A 26,125-nucleotide genomic window follows, 5' to 3' on the forward strand; every position below is an offset into this window, starting at 1 on the left:
CCTTCACAGTGTAGTTACAGCAGGTTCAAATGTGTCAGAGTGCTGAAAACAACGTGACGTTAAGGCACATGGAAATCCCCAAAACAAAACATTAAATCTGCTACTACATGTTTTTTTCATTTTCGACTCCACAATTAGTTTTGTTAAGACATCTTGATAAATTTCACAAAAGGAAAAACATTGTTTATTTAGTTTTTAAATTTATTGTAATTTACAGACACAACAGAGACAATACAGCACTTCAGTGTGAAAAGGTGCGATCTCCATTCTGTCTTTATAAATAGCAGTTACTGTACAGCTTGTTATCTTTACTGGTCACATGGCTATAGCTATGATGTGGTAATTAGTGATATCAGTTCAAGGTGAAACTAAAAGACAGAAAGGGATGGGAATAGGTTAGTCCAGTCTCAGGAAGATCACAGGGTTCATACTATTTACTACTTGTTGCAGTTGTAGGTACCAGCTAGGTGGGAAAGGAACGTCTTACATTGAGCATGTAAAGTTTACTCAATTACAGGTCCAAAATAGAAAGAAACAGTTAATTATCTGGTTCTGGTCACATTGAAAGACTATTTGAGCTGCCAAGTTGCTCCAAACTGAACAGAAAGGACAAGGGCGCCGGCTCCTAGGACATAGTGATCTGCATGGACTCCAACATCTCCTCCACTGCCTTCATGGAGCATTTGTTCTCTTTAGTCCCGCGACCTGCCAGCTGCATGTCAGAGATAGATGGTGAAAGGCAGAGACAGAGAGATAGCAGGGGAGAGAAATAGAGAAAATCAGCTCATCTGCCAACTAAAGTAATTAACAGCCAAACACTCTTGAACACAGCCTCACAGAGGCATTGATAAACTCATCCACCGTACACCACGCTCCACTTACTGAGAGAAAACATCCCTGTCCCAGAGGCAATAATGATCTTGGAGTCAACAAGTGTCATTAGATAGAATTGGTAAAAAGTCATGAAAAGAAGTTGCATAAATGCCATTTTTCAGTGTGTGTGTGTTGAAGTGTCTGTGTGTGCTCAGATAAGGATGCCCACATTTGTCCACTTCCATAGCCTCTAGTTCAGGAATACATAACACTGCCTTCTAATTTTAGCATTGTGTCCACGGGGTTCACAGGATGTGCCGCAAATTATAATCCACGAGCATGTACAAGATAACTCATGCATGCGCACACAGGCACACACTTTCTCTTTCCAATTAATCTTGCCAACAGACCAGGCATCCCCTCAAAACACGGCAAAAAGAAACACAACTTCCTTAACCTTGGGCAGGGGACCAGGAATATAACGAAGGGTGAGTCCAATTAACCTCATCTCTGCACATTTGTCCACCATCGTAAATCTTTATGAAATGTCTCCAAAGTGGTATCAAACTCCTGCTTAGTTGTGCTATAACACATATGTCTGGCAGCGCCATCATATGCAAGCTTTGCCATTGTAGTCAATGTGAACTGCGACACATTTCCTGCAAGTTTCTGTCTGCCATGACATAACAGCAGGTCACGGGGCTACGAGGAATATCTTTCTATCAATGACAAAACAAACAAGCTGATGTTAAGATGCTGTAAGCTACATTTAGAATGTTAGCATTTTGAAGTTCAACTACAACAAAACAAAATTAAAGTACATTTAATGGTGATATCAGAAAATACCCTCTGGCAGATAACAGTAGCCACTGATGGAGCTCTGGCAATTTAAAACCTGTGTAAAGTGCCTTTTCCACTTGTAAACCACCCATTAACACCCACTAACATCTGCCTTTTGTCTGCATTGGGAAACAATCAACAATAACTTCCGGGTCAAATGACTGTGCAAAGTTTGAATCAGCTTCGGTAATAGATTGCCTTAATTTCCAGTGGGTTCCAGAGGTCGAACATCATTAACTGGGGGAAAACAGAAACGTAAACTCCTCTACTGGTGATGGAAAAATAACTCTTCTTTTTTAGTTAAATCTAAAGAAGACAAGGAATTAATCACATCAGTCAGACACACCATCACGTACCAGGTCACAATCCAGTTACACAAATTCAACAAATATATGCAGCTCTGTATTGGCCTTGGGGATGGACAAGCAGGAGACAACTGCATCATAGTCTCCTTAAAGTTAACTTAATATGCAAACACCATTACCATGAGTCCAACATCGGATACTGTTCTAACCAATTGGCAATACTGTCCCTGAACAGAGGAGATCCTACATGTCCTTAAGGTGAGAGATGAGCCTCTAGAGATGGGGCCTTCCCTCAGACTGAAGCAATGACACTGTCAACACAATTAGTTCAACACTTAAAAAACAATTAAAGAAATGTAAGTACTGTGCGTTCACCAATGGTGGCATATTGTTTTTTTAATCCCCCAAATACACCAACAGATCAGACTCCTCCTCTACATGCTATCTATTTGTAGAATAAAACACCATAACAGCTTAATCCTACATTCATCATGAAGCATTAAAATATTATTGCTGTGACACCTAAATTCGATCAACTTTTGGTCCTGCACAGGCTTTAAACAAACAGGAACTAACTTTACCCTATACTCGATTTCCATGGCAAAACTTTGTTCCTTCTTCTTTTGCCAAACTCCAACTTAGAGAGGGTACTTGGCTAAGGTGTGCAATTGGCTATGTAATTTCCAACTGTGACTCATTCTTCTAGATTTAGGGTGTGCGTGTGCGAATGTGTGTGTCTGGTAGCTATAATAATTAGTGTATTTCATTGCCTTGCTGCCTAATGCACCATTACCCCGGGCCCGGTAGTCAATTATCTCCGCAGCCTGAGGTGAGACCACCACATTAACTCCTGCCCTGTTCTAAAACAGTAGGAGCAGACCAGACAGCTCCACATCTATTTAGAGCATATGATAATAGAGTCATGACGCAGCGGGAGACCGTGGTCCGTGACAGAAGAGCTAATCAGAGAATCTGTTTGGAGAGTTAGGGCAGCAGGGCAGGAAATGCCGGGTTGCTTAAACCCTCCTGCACCTATAACCCACACATCTACAGGTCTTTTACATGTCAGCCGACCCAACCAAGGTTATTACTTTTCTTTTTTGTTTAAAGAGCCCCAGTCAGTTGTGACCTCTTGCTGACGTCTGCTCCCACTTGCACTCACCTGCCCACCTTTTTCTCACACTGAGGTATGACAATCACCAGGTACAAGGGCCTAATAAAAGTGGACGACTGACACGAGCAACGCTTTAAAGGGGCTATCAATCAGCCAGCACAAGCCCTCAGCAGCCCGCAGCAGTATGACTGAGGCCAACACCTCCGCTCCTTTTCAAGATCTCATAGGTCACTTAACTGGGGCGAGGGAGCAAAACCATTAAGGAGGCAACAGTACACCTTGTCATTTACCTCTTCTCACAGAGCAGCCATTAAAAACAAACATCGACAAGTTGACATGTGCTTGGAGCCGAGCTTGCATACACAAACTGTACATGCACACTCACAGTCGAGTTGAGATCCCAATACAACCCCCTATTATCAGGCAACTTAAACAAATACAGGAGGTTGTACATCAGGGCATGAGCAGAAGGGTGGGATGCAGCTCACATCATGTTACCCGAAGCACCAAGGCGTGACTGTCTGAGGTGTCTCATTATCAACAGCATGGGGTCAAAACCATAGTCAACTCTTTGACAATTTGTAGACTGGTCTCAAAGAGTAGCACAAGTATATCAGTCTGACATCATAACAACACAGCCATAAACATTTTCCTCAGGGCCACTAGAACATGGTCGATCTATCATGGTGATGCACATGTTAGCTTCCCTGGCAATGATTTTAATGAAACTTCATTAACTAGTTAAGGCTTTGGCTGGTAAGCTGTTTCTGAAACACTTTTCATCTTATTTCTTCAAATCCTCTTTACGTTCTAAAAGCCTTCAGTAATAAAAAGTGTCTGAAAAAAGCTGCTGTCTGTGACCCTTGCAGGAATGCAATAAATATGATCAATCGTTTCATTCAGTCTGAATTCACTGGTGTAGCCATCTGACACTAACGACATGTCTGGCACTAACCAGGGTTCATAAGACACAGCGTTGGACCGGAGTTATCAACTAGAAAGACAAAGGCAGTTTTCAAACATGACCTCCGGAGGATCTCTTGAGAATTGGGTCCGGACTTGCTCCAAAAATTTGCTTTCACACATGCACAACTGATTCACTGCTCAACAACACGGATATCTCCAGAGTGTTAAGGTGCAGCAAACAGAGGCAGGATGTAACAAATTAATTCAGCTGCGGAGGTCGTGTGTTTGTTAACAGTACATCAACACAAGCCTCAGCTCTTATCATCAAAACATTTTTTTGACATCTTCGTCCGTATCCTCTAGGTGTATGGCACAGTTTGTCTTTCTGAGGTATTTGTTTTCTTTTAGTTTTTTCCCCTCTGTCTCATATTGGAAACGCAGGAGGAAGTCCATAGAAAGTCCAGAGGCTCTCAGTCAGACATTTAAGTTAACACACACAGCCCCTCCACAGAATGTCCAGTTAATCTCAGGAGTTCACTCCATTTCCGAAAGCAGCTATACACTGGTAAAGAAGAGACGTTGGCCAGAATTTAATGAGTCAGTCACTGAAAAGTCAACTTCTAACAGCTGTCAGGCAGCACATGTTCATGAGTTTGGGGGTATAGCTCCAATGGGAGGGGGTGAGATGTATCTGAGGAATTTTTTTAAAGGTATAGGCTGATCTTTCTAGCTTGTCCAGCATTACCAACCCTGGTTTTACAATAATTGTATGGTGTGAATGAGCAACTAGGACTTCTCTAAAAAGCTGTCATATTGACTTTTTTAAAGCAAATTGTTCTTACTTGATTCTTGCTGTTCTGGGTTTGTACCCTCATTGTATGCACTTATTTTAAGTCGCTTTCGATAAAAGCGTCAGCTAAATGAAACGTGATTTACTGTTGCAGACACACAATAGCTAATTCACAACAGCCAACATCATCAATCTTACACGTGTGTTCTCTGCCTGTGGTTTAACTCTCTCTCATGCCTCCTTGGCAATAAAGAAAATATTTAGGCAAGGAAAACACGTGCTACACTACTGGTTACGGTACTGTCTAATACCTGTAATGAGTTTCAGATGAAGTTGCAATGCTGCTGCAAATCTGTTTCCAAGCTTGTTTGATCTACTTCCATATATCCCAGGAACTGGCATTAATGAATTCATAATCAGCTTGAAACACAAATATTAAATTTGTTGTAATAAGTGTGATATGTCCACAAGAAATAGGGTCGGCAGCCCTTTTACCTTCTACTCAACATCAGATGTCCAGTCAAAGCCTGAGTCCTTTAACGCTTCACTGATGTCGTTAAAAAGTTTAGACACTGCCAAGTTTCCTAAAAATATGATTTTCATTTTCTAACACTTTGTCCCACTCCCTCTTTGAGGCCCCTGACAAGATGAAGCATTTGCACTTGGAGATATCTATAATTTCCCCTGCTGGGATCAAACACTTCTTGAGACGGTGAGGTCAGCAAGCGGTCTGATCAAAGTGGCGAGTATTGTGGAATGGTCACATTTAGTTGACCAATTCTGTTGAAAAAGACGGCCGCTGCATTTTTCTTTTATTAAACAGATCTATCTCTATGTATTAAGTCTGAGCCTGAACAAAACAGGCTACACCTCCTTGGTCATGACGCTTCATTTCCACCTCAACTTGAGCGTACAGGAACAAACGGGAGCTTCTCTTTCACAGGAGCTTCAGCCACTCTCTGTGACTTTACTCACACACACATGTCTGAGTGCTCGACATATGAAATGTGTCTATGAGGCGAGGGGAGCCAAGTGCGGTGAGACGCGGTCTTTAGAGGCTCAGCAGGGAACCTCTCTCTCTCAACAGGACCCACACAGGCTGAGCAAAGAACCACTTATTACATGTTTAACTGTCGGAGCCCAAATAAGCAACACATATGGGCTCGTATGGCAAAATAAGATTTCTTTTAAATATGCTTTAATACTCAGGGTGCCATAACAACGTCGTAAACCATTTTAGTTAAACAATCTAAGCAGCTCCTCACTTTTTCCCCTCAACACTTTGCAGATACTAATATGCGGGCAGACGTGTACACTTTCAAATGGACAGACATCTGTTTATTAGCCCCTAGTAATGAAGTTTGAGCAACACCTCTCTGGGAAAATAATTGAGATTGTTGATTTCATTTTAAACACTGTTAGGAAAACCATGCACGACTTAAGTCTAAATTCAGGCTCGTGATTTTGCTGCGGATCTTCAAGGTTCAGTTCAACTTGAAGATCACTGAAGCAACGAATTAGACAACTCCCTGCTACAGTCTAGCATGACTGCCGTCCTCGAAGAATCCGCTTGTGGCTCTGTGAGAAGCTCATCTGTGAAGCCAGGGTGTGGGATAAAGTCTTGCCAGACATTGTGGCCTTAAGTCAACACATCAACAGTAAATGTACCCAGACACACTGAAAGACACCAGGGTTGTAATTTCAGCGCTGCGAGTCAAAGGCATCCATCAGGATTGCTGTGCATTCACGGGTCACTTGGTGGTTGTGAATACTTTTTGCATACTATGCAAATGAGGGGGATTTCTGGATGTTTGGACATTGTGTGCAAATACCTTATGAAAGCTCAAACACAACAGAAGAGTCATAAAACAATATGGTCGGTGGTTTTCAGTGTCTGGTAAAATGAATTTTGATGTGGGAAAAAGTGAAAAATCTCAGTCGTAGACAGACACTAAAGATATGGAGGCAAGAAAAAATACATTTTGAATCTAGATGCAGCTATATCAAGTCTTATGATTACTCACCTTATAGGCTCTATTTATTTGAGTGCCAGCCCAGGCAGCATACTTCATATTGTCCTTCTTCACCTTGGCACTAACTTTAGGACTGGCAGCGATGTGACTTGCAGACTAGAGGAAAAACAGAAAGCGGGAGGAAGAAGCAGAAGGAGAAAAGGGGGAAGAGGGGTGTTCTTATATCAAAACTTGGTGAAACAGCAATAAAGGCGTAATTGAGATGAATGTGCAACCACTCTTACCCTCTACCACTCCACTAGTCATTGTGGCAGAGTGAAGAGAAAAAACAGACCTTGGCCTGATGACACAGGAGAAATCATTTATGGGGGGAAAAAGTGAGCGTTTTAATGCTTCATGGGTAAATTGTCACTTAACGGGGGCCTAATTTCTCCAACACCATCGATTCCTGGTGATGAGAGGGCCTGGTAAGTCTTCGAAAGAAGGAAAACCCGGTGAGCAGTGAGAGGAGCGCCATGTGAATCACGGTTTCTGCTTGCCCCGACAGCTCCCCTCCGAACCACAAATCCCATGTCTTTCCCATGTTCCTGCCATCATCTCCACACAGCAAACCCCAGAGGGCTTACCCTGCCGGCGCTTCAAAGCCCTCCCTACCAGCGTGCTGAAACTTTAACTACACACCAATCAACCTGGCCCTGCTTTTTCTATAAAATGGTTTGGCTTCTGTTCTTTTTAGTAAGCGTTTCATTATTTCTATATTTTTTTTTTTTTGGACTCGGGAGAAACCTCAATTTGGATGATGTCAACACAGACAGGCTATCCCCAAAAACAGTGTGCACCATTATGGAGGGGAATCCCCACGCGAGTGTTGTGAGTAACTAACCCACAACCCAACTGAGGTCAGTGCTAGCACGTCTTGACTCAGATGGTGAAAGTTTCCTGGCCTTTCACTGAACTTCTTGCACCTGTCAGGAGACGGACCTGCGATCAGAGCTGACAATACGCAAAACTTGCTCTTCAGACAAATCAGTGACTGATAATCGATAAAAGCCCCTAACTGAAGTAGATGAGAAAAAAACTAAATTGGACCAATGCGATTAAACAAAAAAAACTTATGCCACTCCCTGCGACAGAACATTTTATTAAACAACGTTTTCTATCCAGAGCAGGATCTTGACAGATATTTTTCCTGAAGTATCCATTAAAAAGTAGAGTTTCAGTAGAGGACTTGTCAGGAAGCCGTGCAGGGGCTGCTCCATCTCCAGACAAACTTGAGAGGTAACAGAAGCAAATGTCTTGGTTTGAACCCTTCCCTGCTCCTCCTGTGTCCGGGGCTGCTGGGAGGTGTTCGGACCACCTGAAGAATCCCATTGCTGCTTGGAGGAAAACACTGGGCCTCTCTGTGTTAGACCTGCTTCCACTCTCAACGCTTTATTCACTGCACTGCTTTGTTTGTGTTTTTATGTCAGCTCTCAGTTACATGTGATACATTGGTGCGAGCAGACAACATCCTATTTAAACAAATACATGGAAGAAAAGGTAGTTTGGCAAAGACTACAATCAAACTGGCACCAGGTATGATAGCTTACAGCAGTTGTCCTCTCTCTGTGTCTCTCACGCTCTCTCTCTCTCTGGGCATACTTTATTTATTTAAGTCATAAACATAGAGAAGGTCTCACTAAAGGGGTATTAGTATAAAGTAAAGAGCTCCAGAGGGGCAGAGTTTTCCTATGCTGGAGTTCACCGTCTGAGTCAGCAGTGAGCTGACCTGTCTGACAGCCCCTTCTTTGCTCCCCCCCAATAACACATTTACACACACATACATACGCACTACAGTGTTACTTGACACACTCACTGGCCAGCCTTAACCTTGACAAACCACAGGGTAACAAAAAAGGGTTCTGCTGTTGTTATTTTATTTGCTTTTTCTTTTCACTTTCCCTCCATGCAGAGCCGTACTCACCATGTACAGACCAAACAATGCCCTCATGTTTCGGTTGTTCAGCCTCAGCGCCTGGGCAAAATACTTTCTGGACAGGTCCAGGTTTTCCAGTCCCCCCTGAGTGTACTTCACCTGTGTGAAAAGGCATTAAGCTGTGCTGAGGGGCAGTTCAAGCAATGACAGAACATCTGAACAAGCAACACTTGACAACCCCATGTAAACACATCTCCCTTCATGAGCTTATATTCCCAATGACGTTAAAGTATGTCAGTCAGTGTCTCTGTTACTGAGAGAGGCACCCTTCACAGAGCTCTAACATATATTCCACAGTTTGCCCCCATGCTTGATGACGGACATCCAAGCGCGTACCTACCTCAGCGTACTGCTCACAGTACAAGTGATTGTGAGGATTGCTCATCATCAGCTCCTCCAGACAAAACGCAGATTTTCCATAGCTGTGGAAATGACAAGAGAAACAGTAAGCCGATTGATACAGCTGTGGATATGTCATCCTTTAGCTTGCTCAACTGTGAAGCACAACATCTATGGCCAATAAATTTGCAGGTATAAATCTGAATTGAAAACTACATGGGGCATGGGTGCGACAGACTTATAGCCCATTGGATGTTTCAGAGATCCGTAAAGATCCACCACATGACTAGGTTTATTTAAAGGCTTACAGTAAAGGTTAGTCAGTGCAGACAGCTGGAAAGGTAAAAGCCTATCTAGTATGGTGATTCTTCCTCCTTTGGGGACACTGAGGATCAATCTTTTTCGTCTGTATGTTTTTTCAGCCTTTAATGTGTAGTTAACTACCTTCCTGAGGTCAGCACTACAGTAAGAGCTGGCACACTGTGCCTATACTCAGATGAGATCACTTCTCAGCAGCAGACTGCTGAGCTGTTGACCTCACACTAATCTGCTGCCACTCCATTTCTAATACAGTTTCCCCTTCACGATACCAGGCCAAGTTGAGCTGAGACACAGTATATCACTGGAATACAAAGCAATAAAACGTCTACGCACCTAACAAATGGAAGGCAACACACACAAACCGAGGCAGAAGCAAACCTACCAGCAGTAAAATAGGGCTGCACTGGCCTTCTGTCAACACATTCAAACTAATTCAAAGTTAAAATCATTTTTGTGTAGCCAATGTTTCACTTCTGAGCAGATTTTATGTTTCTGAATAAACATTAGCGTTAAGACCAAAAGAGGTATGCACGTGTCATGGGGCTTCTCAAGATAGGGACCTCTTTGTCACTATGTGCCTGCGACAACATGAAGAATTTATCAGGTTATTTAAAGTCTGCCAAAGTAACTAGCAGAAAGATTAACAGCATAGGAGGGGAAAGGAAGGTGCAGACAGAGAAAGAAATAAATAAACAGGGGGAAGGGGTTGAGTGGAGGGGGAGATCAGAGGGCTTGGATGGTTGGGGGCTGCTTACAATTACCACTTCCTCTTCATAAAAACTTTCAGATGTGCTCGTGCAGTGGCCATGGCCTGCAACAGAGCCTGCTCCATCAGCCATCAACTACAATCTTGTACCGGAGCCAGACCCTCACCTCTTGCGCTCTTCCTCCGAGCCATCAAACCCCACCGACACTAAGCTACTCCCTACGGCTGCTCCTAAGCTCCCTCTTTACCACAGCTCTTGAGTAAGGTTGTAGCTACCATCATGTGCGAGACTGTAAGAATCGTATTTGTTTCTTTTGGAGGTTAGTAAAAACCATCAGGAGTGGGCTTTCCCCCATTTTAATACCACATTCTGACTGCATTTAAGACAAAATGGATTCAGACTGTCTAAAGTATGTTTGAAAAAATTATTACTATTTATCCTGTAATTTTGGATGACCAGTCCAATTTTGCTGAACAGTCTCACAGGCTGGGTCAGAATGAGTGCCAATTGTAGATCCCAACAGCGGCTCCATGCAAAAATAATCCCATGTCTAAATATCTTTGGCGTGAGGATTGTTTTAGAAGTGTCAACTCAGAGGATATTAATTACAGTTTGAATGTGTTAACACTGATGTCTGCTGCAACCCTAACAACCCTGCAATGGCAGTGCAGAGACACACTGCTTTGTTTATTCTTAGCTCCCAGGGTGTTGTGCAGTGAAGGGAGGAGAGTTTATTTCTCTAGCTCGCTTCTCCATCAGCCTCTGTTTTCTCTGGCTTGGGGGGGAAAGAAAAGTGCCACCACCTTCTCCTGGGAATTTCACAGCAAGTGCTCTCTCTCTCTTCTTTTCTCGCAGCCTCCCGCTCCATCCCTCTGGAAAAAAGGCGATAATGCCAGGCTATCCGGAAGAGGAGGAGGAGGGGAAATGGGAGTTTGTAACCCAAAATAAAGAAAACAAAGAAACGAAATTGACACGCCTATAGATAAGGGGCTGTGGGAGTGAATGGTGTGATATATTAGAAGTGTGGGGATAAGCTGGGAGATAATCCGCTCACCCCTGGATTTCCTCTGACTACTACAACAAGAAAGCCTCTCAGACAAAGGCATGAAATATCCAATAAGTAGCCTTCTCAACGTGCTACACATTCCTGCTCCCGCTACTATAGTATCAGAGCAACCGTGCAACCGGGGCTAGTGCGCCTGCATGCCCACGTACCCTTTTTTAGAATATAGGACAAGATGGAGAATATTTCTTGAATCACCATGCTGGACACACCAGAACAACCAATAGTTTAACAGTTCAACTAAATATGCAGCTTAAGCTACTTCTGAGCCCCAGACTATTAAGATAAAATGTGACAAAGAACTAAATGGCAGAATGGCACTCAGTAGAGTTCATAAAAAATAAATTGGGTGAGTAGTTTTTGAATTCTGCAAAAGACAAACAAACGCAGACGAAAACATTCTTGGAGGAGGCTATATTTTTTTCTTGCAATGCTCCAGTCCGTCTGGCACTTCTCCTTAGCAACTGAGATATCAGTTGGGGGTCTGAGAGTCTTTCTACTCTCACATTCAGGAGAGGCGACTTAAGACTGAAATCCTATTAAACTACTCTTATGTGACAAACATGGACAGGGTTCCTTTGAGACCTCTGGCTGAGTTAGGAATCTCACCGCCTTCCATTGTGGCCAATCCAACGACCCTCTGGAGATCAAGCCATCAGTCTGAAGTGTTAAACTGACATTCATCCAAAAGATATGGTGGTTGCAAACAGACAACGAATTTCTAAGGAAGTTTGTATACGCTAAAATATATCATTAAATGAATAGTTCACATTAAAATAATTAGAATCACAGAAACAAACATCAGCTATACAGTATGAATTTTGCTCTGCAGGGTGTTGGAACTATTCCTTATTCATTTTTGTTATACTTTGCCTCTATGAGGAAAACATTCATATTCAAATCAGTTGTTCCAGTGTGTCAAGCATGGTGATACCATGCCAGTGTGTTTAAACGGATATGAGAAGGAGCACTTGTGTTTCTTCTTTGGCTTAACTATTCAAATAAAGGGTGTGTGGAGATTAAACAGACAACTGCATTAGCTCAAGATCATTTCCTGCATGTCCTGACCCTGTTATTATCTTTTCTAGTGCTTTTTATCCCACTGAGATATTTACCATTTCTTCCTTGTTTTTCTGATTATTTATTCTGTGATTCTTGCAATAAAAGGTAGATTACGTTATGTAGTAAAGTCTAACACAGATAGGCTGTAATTACAATGGTGGCTAACATCATTAACAAAAATCTGTATTTTAAGAAGGCAAATAGACAATTAATGTAATTTGGCCTTCCATATCAGAATTTGAGGTAATCCTAGATCCCTTATATACTACAGGAAATATAAATAAAATAGTTTTTGAAGTTGTAGAGCTGGATAAAAACAGTTAATGAAACTTAAAAATCTTAATTGCTGACCTCTCTTTAACTTGTCTTGCCAAATTCAAATTTTCCCTTTTTCATTGTCACAATTCCTTCTTGGGGTCCATTCAAACTGATTTTAAAATATGTTGTATAAAAGCATTTACTCATGTTCATTAATGTAGAGCTCTGATAACTCGTGCCACGCTTCTTGGTCCCCAACAAACCTGTAAACACAAAATGTCAATAAGTTCCGTTGCTTATAAATTCATCAAATACAGTGAATTCAAATCAGGGAATGTATTTGTAACATAGTTAAGTCAAAATGCAAGTACAATATTACTTATTACAATACCAATAGTGACAGTTATTCAACTTTTGAGGTAAATGAAATTAATTTATAGTACTTTATGCACAAGTTGTGCCAGCTCAATTGAAAGCAGAGTAGTTTTTAATTAACGTAAAAGCCAGTGGTGGTTGAGAGGTATTTTTTACTCTCTCCCCATCTTAAAGAAATACTTACTGTTCCAGATACTCGTTGAGCTCCCGGATGGCTTCCGCGCTTTTCCCCTGGGCCTTCAATATGGAGATCTTACGCTTCCTTGCTGCCTGTAGTGTAGAGAGTAAACACAGGATTAGGACCTCAGCACCTCAAGTGTTTGTCTGGAAGGGGGGGGGGGGGGGGTCAGATAAGGAGTGAGCGCAAGAGTTGTAAGTTTCAGTGTCTACATCTGTGTATTTTTAGTGTTGGTACTCTCATGAGACAAATAATGCAGATTCTTCTTATGAGCATATATAAGGTGAAACAGCATTTAAGTGTATTACAACAGGAAGTAAAATGTATCTAAGTCGACCAAGATGTAATGGGAGATAGTGGCCAACAGGAGATGGACACGCACATTATGAGTCAAAGTGTAGGACTAGGAGTGAGTTCAGTGGCTGAGATAGAGTGGTGAGTCATACCCTAAACAAGTGGGGAAAATGGCACACTCCCCAAAACCCCAACGCCTGTCTTCCTGCCGACACGGCACGCAGCGAGCTCTCCACTGGCCCAACTTACATCAGCTGAAAATTGCTTTCCTCTTCATTCCGATGTTGAAGTGACCTCAAGGTGGATTAGATTCTCATCAATCTGAATTAGAAAGTATTACTCCTGCTGCTCTGACTTTACCAAATGTCTTTCCCCAATCCTCCTCCCTCCTTTGGTTGTGAGTGAAAACCTTAACAGGAGGCTGCCACTCCATTAGGAGTGCACCACCCTACCACAGCCTATTTTATTTATTCACTTGATTGAATAGGGCTTCCTCTTCTATACTCATAACCAGAGCTACTGATGACTGTGTATGAGTCATGTCTTGCGGGCTGTAAAGCTGGACCTCTTCTGACACATCAATCATAAGAAAACAACTTATCCATCAAGCTGATACAACGACTTAAAGAAAAACTGCAGCCTCACCTCACCTATTTTTGTTTGATTATTAAAATCTGAACAGAAACTATTGAGCAAAAATAAACAGAGAGAGGTCATTATTTCCCTTTTGTGTCATCTGACTACATAACAAAAAAACGTATAAGCATGTGGGAGCTTTTCTCATCCAATACAAAATAAGAGAAGCAGAAAAAGTACAACAAACTCTATACTGATGTTAAATGTGGAGTTCCGCACTTGTGCACTCCAACCATCGTCACACCCCCTTTCCTTTTTTCCTCAACATTTTTTCCTTTTTTCCAGATAAAGAACCATTTGGGGCTCAAAGGAACATATGGAAGTTGGTAGCCCTAAGAGTCACACAGCACTTTATTAAACGAGAAGCAATTCCAAACCACCTCTCTCCTCCTTTCTCTAACTAATGATCCAGAAAAAACTGGCAGTGGGTCTGATCTCTCTGTTGTTGTGATTCCTTTTTAATTAGCGCTTTGAGGAGGCCTTGGGAGTGAGGAGTAGATTATTTACATCACCCCTGGCTTTTTATGACCTCTTTATAATAAATAACATCACAATAAGGGTGGCACATCTAGCACACCCTATGTAGGTGAATAAGGGTGGAGGAAAAAAGGGAAGAAGTGTCAGACTAAACAAATGTTTTATGATGCTTTAAACTTTTCTTGTATACAAAAGCAATTAAGGTGTTTATTTTCCAATATGACCCTTTACAAAACATATTTAAAATTTTTAAATGAAGCTCTTCCCTTACTTATTGGAAATAATTAGCATTTGTGGTAAAATTCAGGACTGAGGCTTTCAATTTCAAATTACCTAACCCTGACAAATTAAATCTTGTTCTACGATAAATCTGTAATTGCGTTTGCTTGTGGGTCAACCTCAAGAGTCGTCCATATGACCTCAGTGGCTTCTTTTAGAAATCCTACCTGTTTATATTGAATGATTATGGTAAAATTAGAGTATTGCGATTCAATTTGAAAGCAACAAATGAGTCTACTCATTTGTAAAGAAATGATCATTTGGCACATCAGTGTATGCAAATGTTGAGGGCACTACATGATCTAAAATAGTCAGAAGAGGAACTAAAAAGGTGGAAAGAAAATGCATTTACGCACGCAGACAAGAATTTTGCCAGATCATTGCTGTAGGTACTGGAACATAGCAAGCAATGGAAGGGCTAAGAGTTTGAAACATTTTTTGGACACCGCCATGGCAAAAAAAAAAAACCTTGGGCAATTTTTGTTGATTCAACAATTTTGGTTAATGGGTACCACATCTATTCCACAGCCTGTAATTACAACAGCTCAGTTTCCAATCTCTGCTTCGCATTCTGGGATGCCTCGCAAGTCTTCCTTGTGGTCGCCAATTTTCCGCCATTTCTCAGGCCCATCCCTCGCCCGGTTCTTAAGAGTGTGTTGGACAACATGCAGGGAGGAGATAGCTCTCGCTGCAAAACCTGAACGATGTCACCATGTCATCGCTCCACCTGCCACTGCTACACCCAAGTCATTAAGGACAAGGATTGTGGGGGAAAAAAGGGTTTAAGGTTAATATCCCAGGGACAGAGAACCTATTTGTCTGTTTTGTTCCATTCCCGGCCCCATGTTTGACTGACATCCTACACTCGCCAGGATGGCAGTATCCAACATTCAGAGACCAGGAAACCGACCGTTCCCTTTCCGAGGATGTCTCTGGAATCCCCTGAGGATCTGTGCTGTGTCTGGGAGGTGCCGTGGGATTCACTGAAATTACAACTCCCATTGTAAAAACAGTGAGTTGATGCTAAAGCAAATTGTTGCAGACTACGATGATGACCTAAAAAAAAAAAAAAAAAAAGCTGGAGCAGCACACATTTTGTATATGAAAAGGAAAGGGTTCCAAGAAAATAACGCGATTTGTGGTTTTTACTTCAATCTTGTCTTGGACGGGACCGAATATCTTCAGATAATTCACTGCAAATTATCCTTATGTTATTTTCTTGTCAAGCCTAATTGAAGAAAGTAGAATATCACTAAACACAAATGTTTTTGCAAGATGTTGCTTTTTTTAGCATCGCTAAAGATGGATACACCACAAAACCAAGAAATCAAAGTCGTATTGGTTGGTAGTCTTTCAGTTAGTTGAATGGCTTTTGTTCTTGGCAACATCAGCATCAACAGAAACGCACATACTTGCTGGACAAAATAACAAATTAAAACATTTTATAATTTTTCTGCAGCCCTTCAAACTCATTTGGAAATACTCCTGCGACCTGAGCACTCTTTTAAATGAAACTGAGGGAACAAGCCCATGAAAACAGTCCTATCCCTTGTTTTAAAGTCTGACGTGCCAATCCGACTTGCAAACTTCCAACAGCAACAAAAGTATTAAATAAACAAGATGGTCTTGACAAAGTAAAGGTGGGAGTTCCTATGGTGGGAGGCAGCAGCTGTGGCAGAGCATAGTGGGAGGCGGGAACATACAGATTAGGAGGCTGTTCCTCTATGCCACAGTGAAAGCAAGCAGGGAGGGTGGGGTACATTAAAGAGAGGTGGATATTATTAGAGGTTTTTTTCAGTAAGGCTTCTATTTGATTAGATTAGACAGCTGAAGATATGAAGAATCTTCACATGGCATCCAACGCAAGGACATCTATTCTGTTGTTTCTAGCTAGAAAATGTTTAACCCATCTAAACCGATCCATATGTCAGCGTGGTACAGGAAACTCGTTGAACATCTTTGGGGTGAGGGGGAGGGGTACGGCCAAAATAAATAAGGTCATGGTTTCTTTTGAAAACCCTTTAAAAGATTTATTTTCTTGCGTGGCCACATGTCCGTATGGAACCAATTTACAGCAGGTACATTTTGTTTTGAGATGGTGGTGTGGGATTGGCTAGACATGGTCCTGCAAGTCATTTCACAGAGGTGAATAAAAAATTGGGGAGAGAATTAAGCACAGAGAGTGCTTCAGAGAAATTAGGGTTTTTCTGGGCTCGTCTGCGTCTACCTATCAGCAGGACTTTGCCCCCAAAGCTGGTAGACGGCAACAGAGAAGCCGGGAAAGGAGTTCAGTCGTTGGTCCAGTGTGGGGGTCTGAAAGGTTCAGTAAATCACTGTCTTCAAAGGCCAGTGCCTTATTTACACTTTATTTCCACCAAACATGTCTGCCATTGACTAAGACCATGAATCACCCCCACCTCCCCTTTAACACTTTTCAGTTGTGTGGGTGATAGGCTGATCAGCACTGCGGTTGAGGTCAGGGAGGCCAAGGGGAGTTTAACTTAGCAAACTCACACCACTGACACCAAAGTGCTTTGGCAGATTTAAAGCCTGCCAAAAAAGCTGAGACCACAGAGTGAAGCAAAGTAGACATAAGGCTAAGCAGAGAGATTTTCCCCCAATCTGTCCCGAAAACTCAGTCTTACCGTGTTGGTGGGGTCATCTTGAAGAATGGAATCATAGTGCTTGTTGGCCTCGTCGTATCTTGAGAGAAAGGGAAAAGAAGACAAATTTGTTGGTTATTATTTAATTTTTTTAAACCAATCCCAGATCCTAGTCCCTCGTTGGCTAAAATTAGGTGGTGGGGAAATCCAACAGAGTTCAAGGTAGTCAAGTTTCTGTATACAGCATGGCAGGTTCCTGTGATTACAGTGACCCTGTTCAGAAATCAGTGGTGATCTAAAGGAGGAAATAAACACTCATTTAAGTTTAGGTTGCTGGTTAAGCAGCCAACATTGTGAGAAGCTTATATCACTTCACAATGAGTCATGAAATCAATACAAACAGAGTGTACTGTTTTGTCTGTTTTGTCTGTATTTTCATTTGATTGGATCCAGTTTGATTCACCTTTAAACAAAATCAAATTGCTGCTTTTACATCTTTCCAGGTCCAGAGCTACTGCTCAGGTCCAGTTGTCTGTCTCTTGGCCCGAACATTATACGAAAATACACTCATAAGATCTTGATAAGCAACAATATCTTACACAATACGCAGCCTAGCCTATACTCTTGGACTGCACCACATGATTCTGTTTAAAGAGGGAAATCTATGAGCTGTAAATATCAAATCATATGGTAAAGAAATCTGGGAATCGGAGGCATGTGAACTTTACTTTTCATGTCCAATCAAGCGCTGACGGATGAGTCTTCAACTTTTGTTTCTATTGGTGGAAATCTGCAATGCTAACATTTTAGCAGTCAAAGGAGGGGTTCAGTGATCAGAAACTGCCCCGCCCACAGCCAGCAACAGACAGAAGCAACTCTGGTTTCCATTAACGCTGAGCAGCCCCACTTCCAGCGCTGCTGCTTCCCTCACATTCACTTTATTACTCTGCCACACTTTGGGAGATTTCAGATGGCACCAGGCAACCACTCACGATTTATTTAGGAACCGTGTGCTTGTGAGTGCGTGTGTGTGTGTGTGTGTCCTTGCCGTTTGAAGCTGTGTCATTCAAGTGTAGCTCTGTCTGCTGCCAATTAGATCCCAGTGTGCCGTTTATTTAATCTGACAGTGCCGAAGCAATCACTCTCAATTATCACATAAACTCTGACATAACCGATAAACCAGCAATGGTGATCCGGGTGGGGAATGTGAGTGAGGAAGTAAACAGATTGAATTACCCTTACTTCAGAGCAGACTAAAATACCCCTCTTGTTTATCTTTCTTGCTCATGCTTCATTCTGCTTCCCTTTTTACCACCTGCAGATTCAAAAATAAAACATATCATTGAGGTAGGACGAGAAGGGCCAGTGGCAAAAATTGAAATTGTAGCACATGTCAATATTTAGGGGACATACTCGCAGCCCAGACACCGAAACAAGATGGCCAAAAAGCATTAAAATAAGGAGGGGAAAAGATGAGGAGTGACAAAATAAAGAAAACAAATAAAGAACAGAAACCAAAGCAGACTGAGGGACCCCAACAATAACAGTGGGATCCAACCACTTCCGTCCCGGGAATCCCTAACTCAGGCAAAAGGGCCACAGGACTACCCAGCATTGAACCTTTCCTCTCTATGTTCCCCTCCTCTCCTAAAGAATGCTGGGTTAGCCAACATAAACACACCCTACCACACACACCCAGACCGTTGTACCACTTAAGACCTGGTAACTGTTTCTTGCCCCCAATCCTCCCAAAGTATCATAAATAACAGCAAGATAGTGTTTTTTTGTCAGCCCTTTGTTCGGTCCGATGCTTACCTTTCCAAAGCTTCCAGCCTCATACCCGATAATCGCTTCACTCTGTGGCTATCTGGAAACTGCTTCCTCAGTTCCTGCAGGCAGGTCTGTAAGGATGTGGGCAGAGGAGAGACCAATTACAGATGGCTGTAGCTAAACTTTGTGTTACACTCATGCTCTCACACGCTTACTTCGACAGATACTCGTGATATTTCAACCTGAACCACCTGCCTTGAATTGCTCCAGCTAAACAAACCTAATATAGTGATACGAAAGCAGGCTTTCAAAAATAAACTTCACAGTTTATATTAAAAGAGTGAGGATACTTTCCTTCCCCCTCCATTCAGAGCTTTTTTTTGTTTGATGAGAGAAGTGTAAGAGGTAAGGAATGTTTGCAATCACATTCAGCATTATCCTGAATGAGATGGAAAAGTCTGCAGCGTGATCTGAATCATTTGCGCTATCCATCAGCTCAAGTCTGGTCCTTGTGCTTTTCTTAAATGTCTGGCAGCAGAGCTGAGAGGATAGCCAACAGACAACTATTTCTAATGACTGAGTTCTGCCTTCTTCGTTCTCAATGAGTCATTCTTTTTGCCAAAGGATTTGTCACTTCCATACTGATTACAGATGAACCATTTCAATTACTCTGACCTCTTGTCTTTTTTTATCCTGTGCACATTTAACTTTTTTTCAGAGATATAAATATTTCAGAACATGAACTCAGAAACATCACATTAGGCTTTAGGAAGGCAAATAAATCCTGGGGGAAAAAGGAGGTAAATGATGGCCAAGTTCAGCTAACACTTGAAGCATGCTTCTTCTCTCATTTGCTACACCCTCTAATTCCAACTCTCAGCATAGTGTTTTTCCAAAGTACACACAGAGAAATACCATTTGGCCAAACGAAAATCCGATTTTCACATTTGGCCAAATGGGTGCAGCAAAATTGGAATAGCTGTGAGAGGGCGTACATTTTGCTTTTGAAGCACCTGGGTGTGTAAGTTAGTACAGTAAAAACTTACCAGAGCCAAGTCATCCCGACTGCAGTCCAGCGCTGCGATCATCACCTGCTCATAAATAATCCATACTGGGCAGAAGAGACACACACAAAGAAGACTGTGTTAACGCCCTTTCCTTTCCACTGTCCGATGTAACATGAAATATGATGTATTGAACGTGTACGTCTGTCCTCGTCATCTGCACACAAACAGGCTTCCACCAAGTGAATCAACAACTGAAGAGTTCATTCAAAGAACTTTCTCAATTCATTTAAATGTATTTGCCAGCAGTGACTCTGTAATAAATAACTTATTTAATTGCAGTAACAACATTACATTTAAGAAAAATTGGGTTGTTCTGTTATGTTTTTCTGTTTGTTATGATGACCTCTAACTTTCAAAATTAAGTTGAACTGAAAATGTGAAACTGAAAATGACCATGCACCAGCATCCTTAACAATTCTCCACATCATTAGATGACATCCTGACACTCTCTACTAAAATTGCTGACACATCAAGAAGGGCGTGTTAATGGTACCAGAGGAAAAGAGGTGAGCTACATTTCTACGTAAAAACATTTTAATGTTTTGTGAAACTAGAGAAGCTTAAGAAACATTTCTTATCCTCTTCTGTGAGCAGAGTGACTGTGTAAACCATTATTGAGTTCACATGGCACAACAAATTTTTACTTCCAAATGGTTTTCACTAAAAAATAAAAAATATTGATTTAGCAATTTCAATAAACACATCAGTGTTTTCCAGTCACTGATTTATTTATATTGGCACAATATTATTCCAAGAAACTTACATATTGATTTTTCAATTTTGTATTACTATTTCAAATTGGTAAAAGCTAATTTCATTATAGAACTGAAAAGAGCTTATTTATTTGTCTCTCTCTCTCTCTCTCTCTCTCTCTCTCTCTCCTCTCTCTCTCTCACTCTCTCTCTCTCTCTCTCTCTCTCTCTCTCTCTCTCTCTCTCTCTCTCTCTCTCTCTCTCTCTCTCTCTCTCTCTCTCTCTCTCTCTCTCTCTCTCTCTCTCTCTCTCTCTCTCTCTCTCTCTCTCTCTCTCTCTCTCTCTCTCTCTCTCTCTCTCTCTCTCTCTCTCTCTCTCTCTCTCTCTCTGACGAACACACACACAAACAAGACACTCATCTGTGAAAAAACATTTCCATTGTTATAGCTTACTATAACAATGGAAATGTTTACCAAAAATCGGATAGTTCAGTTTTACATTTACCAAAGAGCAGCATCCATAAATTCCCTATTTGACTTGCATGTTTTTAGATATGAGGAAAATTGAGTCCAAAGGGTCAAACAAATATATAAAGGAAGAGCGAGTCAGGGGGGATATCTGCAGCTGATGAAGAGAGAGTAGTAAGAGAGGAGGAAGAAAGCAGCCAAGATGCTGCTGTGGGAGAGCCAGTGGGGGAGACGGAACAGGTGAGACTGACAATAAACAGATATAGAGCTGTGCACAAGTATTGTTTGATTATTTCTATAAAACAAAGCATTTGTAAATTATAACTTTTGCAGTGGTGCACCTTATATACAGTTATATTTAATAATTATGTCTGCAAAGGTATTGTATACATCAACTACCTCTACAAATGGGATCAAATTCTGTGGGAAACACTATTATAAGATATAAAGCAAGGTTTGGTCAAAGGTTATGTGACATTTTTCCTCACCAACAAATTCTTGAATGGATTTTTATATTAAAGTCAAATAAATGTTTGTAAGATGTTGAATTTTCAAATCTCCAGTATCAGCCAGTAGCTATAACAATAGTCAATTCATAAAAATATACTTCTGTATATCTCTGCAGCTCAGCCTTTAAAATATACTGTAAAAATTAATTATCTTGCTATTTTAATGCTGATCTATACATGGTTGTAGTTGGTCATATAAACAGCTCTACTTATATTATAAACCTCTCTTTTCTGTATTTTCTCCTCCATGATTCATTCAGAAATTTATTTAGGGCAGAAACCTGTTTTCAAATAAATAAAACCTATATGAAAGTCTGAAACTGTCAGCCTTGTTCCATTTAAAAACTAATAAAGCAAGACATGTTGAGCACAACTGCCAACACAACGATTCGGTTTGTTATTTTTTTTTAAGTTTTGTCTTTTTATATATTAATCTACTTTTGGTAACTGCTGGTAAGACATTACATTATACTGTGTACTGTAAAGTCGATTTAGACAATTTAATTAATTAAAAGTTTAAAAGCACATTAAAAAATTTTTTTTTAAACGAAATGTTTAATGAAGCATTATAATTTTGTCAACTGTAACATTATATCAAACTGACTAATGGCTTGGCTACAGCAGCCTATTAATGGAATCCGTAAAACATGCTTGACAGACTGCTCTGACATGTTCGGCAAAACAAACATCCTGTGTTAATTGAAAAGAAAAAGAAAACCCAACTCCACCCCGACACTGGCAGGTTATGACAGAACAAACAAACGCTTGAAGTTTTTCTTGTCTTTAATGATGCCAACTCTTGTTCTGATAATTGCAATCCCATTTCACAGCCAATTTAAGAGTTGGTTTCAATTAAACCATGGCATGTAAGTGTGTATCCAGCCCTTTAAGGAATGTATGAATCATGAGAATGGGGTAACAGGGAGTTTTACAGGGTAATGCAACAGGACAGAACTGTAGGAAACCGTGACTTTTGAGATGTTAATGGTTGGTAGAACTCACTGTTGCCTGATATATAAAATGAGAAAAATAAGCATAATGTACTTACTAGGAAGCAGAGATTCCCTAAAGGAAACTGTTCACACCATTGTACTTGACCTTTTAGTTGTCTCAACGATATCCCTGCTTATTGTACATCTACATATTAATCATCTTTCAAATTAATTTTCTAATTTTACCAATTATCTGCTTGTCTTTTGAATACTCATGTTCTATATAACCAAGTTAAGATAAATACAAATATTAACCTGATCCCATTCATCCATTATTAAACTGAAGTATTCTTCCTTTTCCCTTTATAATCTCCAGGTTGTCTGAATTATGAAAGCGATCTTGTACTTCAGGAGAGTCTTTCAGTCAAGGCTGTGCCTATTTATGTTTGTCCAGATGAACTCACATTTAATAAATTAGTGTGGTCTCAGTCTCTGTAAATATTATTATTTGTTTATTTTTTAACTGGTGGTTATACTCATCTCTTACTCTAATGTGACAAAGGAGCAGCTTCAAGGGTACGTGGATAAGCAGTTTGTTGTGTTTTTACCAAAACAGATATGTTTTGTCTGCTAACAAGAGTTGATCATTAAGGACAAAAGTATTTCTAAAACAGGAAGTTTAAACGTGTGTTTAGAGCTGGGCAGGAAATCAACATCTAGAATTCTGCTTATGCATTGTGCAAGCACAGTGAGGAGGTCAAACACATACTTGATCTACCTTAAATCTTGTATAGAAGAGTTTAAAACCTCAACCTTGACTCAGGAGCAAAAGTCAAGTACTTAAAAAGGAATAACATTGTGACATTTCCAGATTATAAATATCTATTTTGACAGAAAACCTTTACCTTGATATAAGGGAATTATATTTGTCCATTTCGCCCACCTGTTTTCATGCGTATCCCTTGTCAAAATGCTGTAGACTTACTGTATGTGCTAATTGTTTTGTCTTGAAACACTTACTGTCATCTCCCAGTTTTGATGCATGATCGCTGATGAGTTCCTCGCCAACATCCACTATTTGTTCACTATTCCTGCAGTTGTCTTCTCTCCATTTGCGGAGCTTGTCTCTCATCTCTGTGGAATGAGATATGAAAAAAAAAATCAGGACAGTGGTCTGTATCAACACATCTGTGTTAAGTCTGGTACTGCAACTCTGGGAATGTGCAGCACACGACTGAAGCTTTGCTGTGATATCGTTTGCATTGAATTGTCATCCTCATTTGACCTGATGTGGGTGATGCAACTTAATGTATGGGGATATTCAGACACTCTGGGGGACTGAATGGACGCGTATGCATATTATCGCATAATGTGTAAAACTTCAAACCACTGTGATGATGATTGAGCTACGTGTACACTCCTACGTGCACACGACGTGGCTGTAATATCATTATTACATCACTGTAGTTATTACTGCCGTTCAGTCAAACTACCAGAGGTCTATACAAACGTAGCTGTAGCTAGCGTTAGCAGGAGCCACCATGACTGGCTAACCGGCTACAGACAGGGAGTTATCCGACTAAAACACAAAGCTCTCTACACGAAGCCGAGTGATGTCACCAATAACTCGTTATATTTAGCCGGTGTGCGTTCACTGAATGACTGGATGAACCCGAGGAGTTAGCAGACAAGCTAACTAGCATTAGCTACGCACTTCACGTTGCCCTGTTCGCTTGTGTTTTGTCCGTGTGGAACAACGACGACTCTCCCCCATGGACGAACACGGACGCACACGAACAGTAATCCACTGGTTTCAATGGCACATGAGGAGAATCTATTTTATATTCAGTCTTACCTTCCCAACCCACATCGTACAGTTCTGACACAGACGCCATTTTTTTTCTTTTGACAACATACGTCGTGCGCCTACGTCACAGACTTCACAGATAGGGCCATTACAAAATATATATATATATATATATATATATATATATATATTTATATATAATATGATTTCATTATAATAGTAATGCATTTTCAATATATTATTATTATTGGTAGTAGTAGAAGCAGTAATAGTAGAAGAAGTATAAGTAGTATTTAGACCATGTTTTTTTCTATAAGGTAAGTGGAGTGGTTCATTTAAAAAGCTTATGTATTTATATCAAACAGCATGACTTAATCATTTGGTTTTTCACTTGTTTATTTAAAAGTCTATTGAAAGTTAAGTTTGTAATAATAAACGAGAAAAACAACAACAAACTCTCAATATATTATTATTATCAGTAGTAGTAGTCGTGGTTGTAATCGTAGTAGTAGTAGTAATCGGGGGAGAAGAATATGTAGTATTTAGACCATGTGTTTTTCGTTATATAAAGTAACTGATGTGGCTCATTTAAAAAGCGTATATATTCATATCAATGGCATGACTTAATGATTTTGTTTTTGACTTTAAAAGTCTATTTAAATTTGAAATCATATCAATAAAGCTATGACCATTGCACTTTCAGCAGCATGCAGCATGATGGTAAGTAGGTTACAGCATTTAATCCAGATGATGTCTTGATCATTCCTCTCCTAAGAATTGGCTGGGAAAGTTGTCTGAGCCTACAATTTATCAGTATCCTCTGAAATATGAATTTGTGCTTTCCAAGCACATCTACCATCCTGATTTCCCTCAGGAGCTTCTGTGAATCTCATCCCCATGCCGCGTCTGCTCCCTTACACACTTCTCTCCTACCACATTAGATATTTGTTGCAGTAAAAACTTGCTTACAGAGACATTTCAGTGATCTGATGTCATATATCCAGAGCGCATTGCCCACAGCTACGCTTTGCTGATGTTCTGTTGTGAAGGGCCCACAAGGAAAAGTTTAATGTTTAAAGGACCCTGATTTTGAAAAAAATCTTGCATCATCAGCTACAGGCAAGAAAGAGCAAGTGCACATGAGAAGAATGAAATGTCATCAACTCGTTCATGCATACAAATAAAAAGAATGTGTACACTTAAAGTTACGCTCAGCTTTGGTGATTTGTGAACTTATAATTTTCAAGTCTGCACATAGCAGTCAGTTGATCTGTGGTTGGGTTTTCACTGGAACAAGAAATACCAAAAAAAACACATCCAAACAATCATACACTGTCCTCTGGGGAAGAGGGCTTCCCCTTTCTGCCAAGGTGCCACTGAAGGCCAGGCCCTAATAGTGGTCTGCAATAAACACTGTGCAGTGGCTGTGACTTTATGGTGGCATGAGGGGAAAAGTGCTCCGTGAACAAGCTGTCTCTAACTCTGAGATGCAGCTGTATGTGGTGGGGGTGAAAAAACCCTCTTGACATACGGCATCTGTTTAACTTGGAGCTTCGCTCTTGTACAGAAATGT

The 26,125-nt window shown here is 40.8% G+C and overlaps 1 protein-coding gene across 1 annotated transcript; it reads right to left on the minus strand.

Moving 5' to 3' along the window:
- Positions 1–168: 168 nt before the first annotated feature.
- On the minus strand, positions 169–24,670 carry emc2 (ER membrane protein complex subunit 2). Its single transcript, XM_062398924.1, has 11 exons — positions 24,601–24,670; positions 23,766–23,879; positions 20,125–20,189; positions 19,124–19,209; positions 17,351–17,408; positions 13,026–13,111; positions 12,670–12,729; positions 9,057–9,138; positions 8,705–8,815; positions 6,793–6,897; positions 169–712 (listed from the first exon to the last, which is right to left on the minus strand). The coding sequence occupies exons 1-11, from the start codon at positions 24,638–24,640 to the stop codon at positions 626–628; spliced, it is 894 nt and encodes a 297-aa protein (XP_062254908.1). The 5' UTR covers positions 24,641–24,670; the 3' UTR covers positions 169–625.
- Between the last annotated feature and the right edge of the window lie 1,455 nt (positions 24,671–26,125).

The sequence above is a fragment of the Platichthys flesus genome, chromosome 11 (genome assembly GCF_949316205.1).
Source record: "Platichthys flesus chromosome 11, fPlaFle2.1, whole genome shotgun sequence".
Taxonomy (NCBI): domain Eukaryota; kingdom Metazoa; phylum Chordata; class Actinopteri; order Pleuronectiformes; family Pleuronectidae; genus Platichthys; species Platichthys flesus.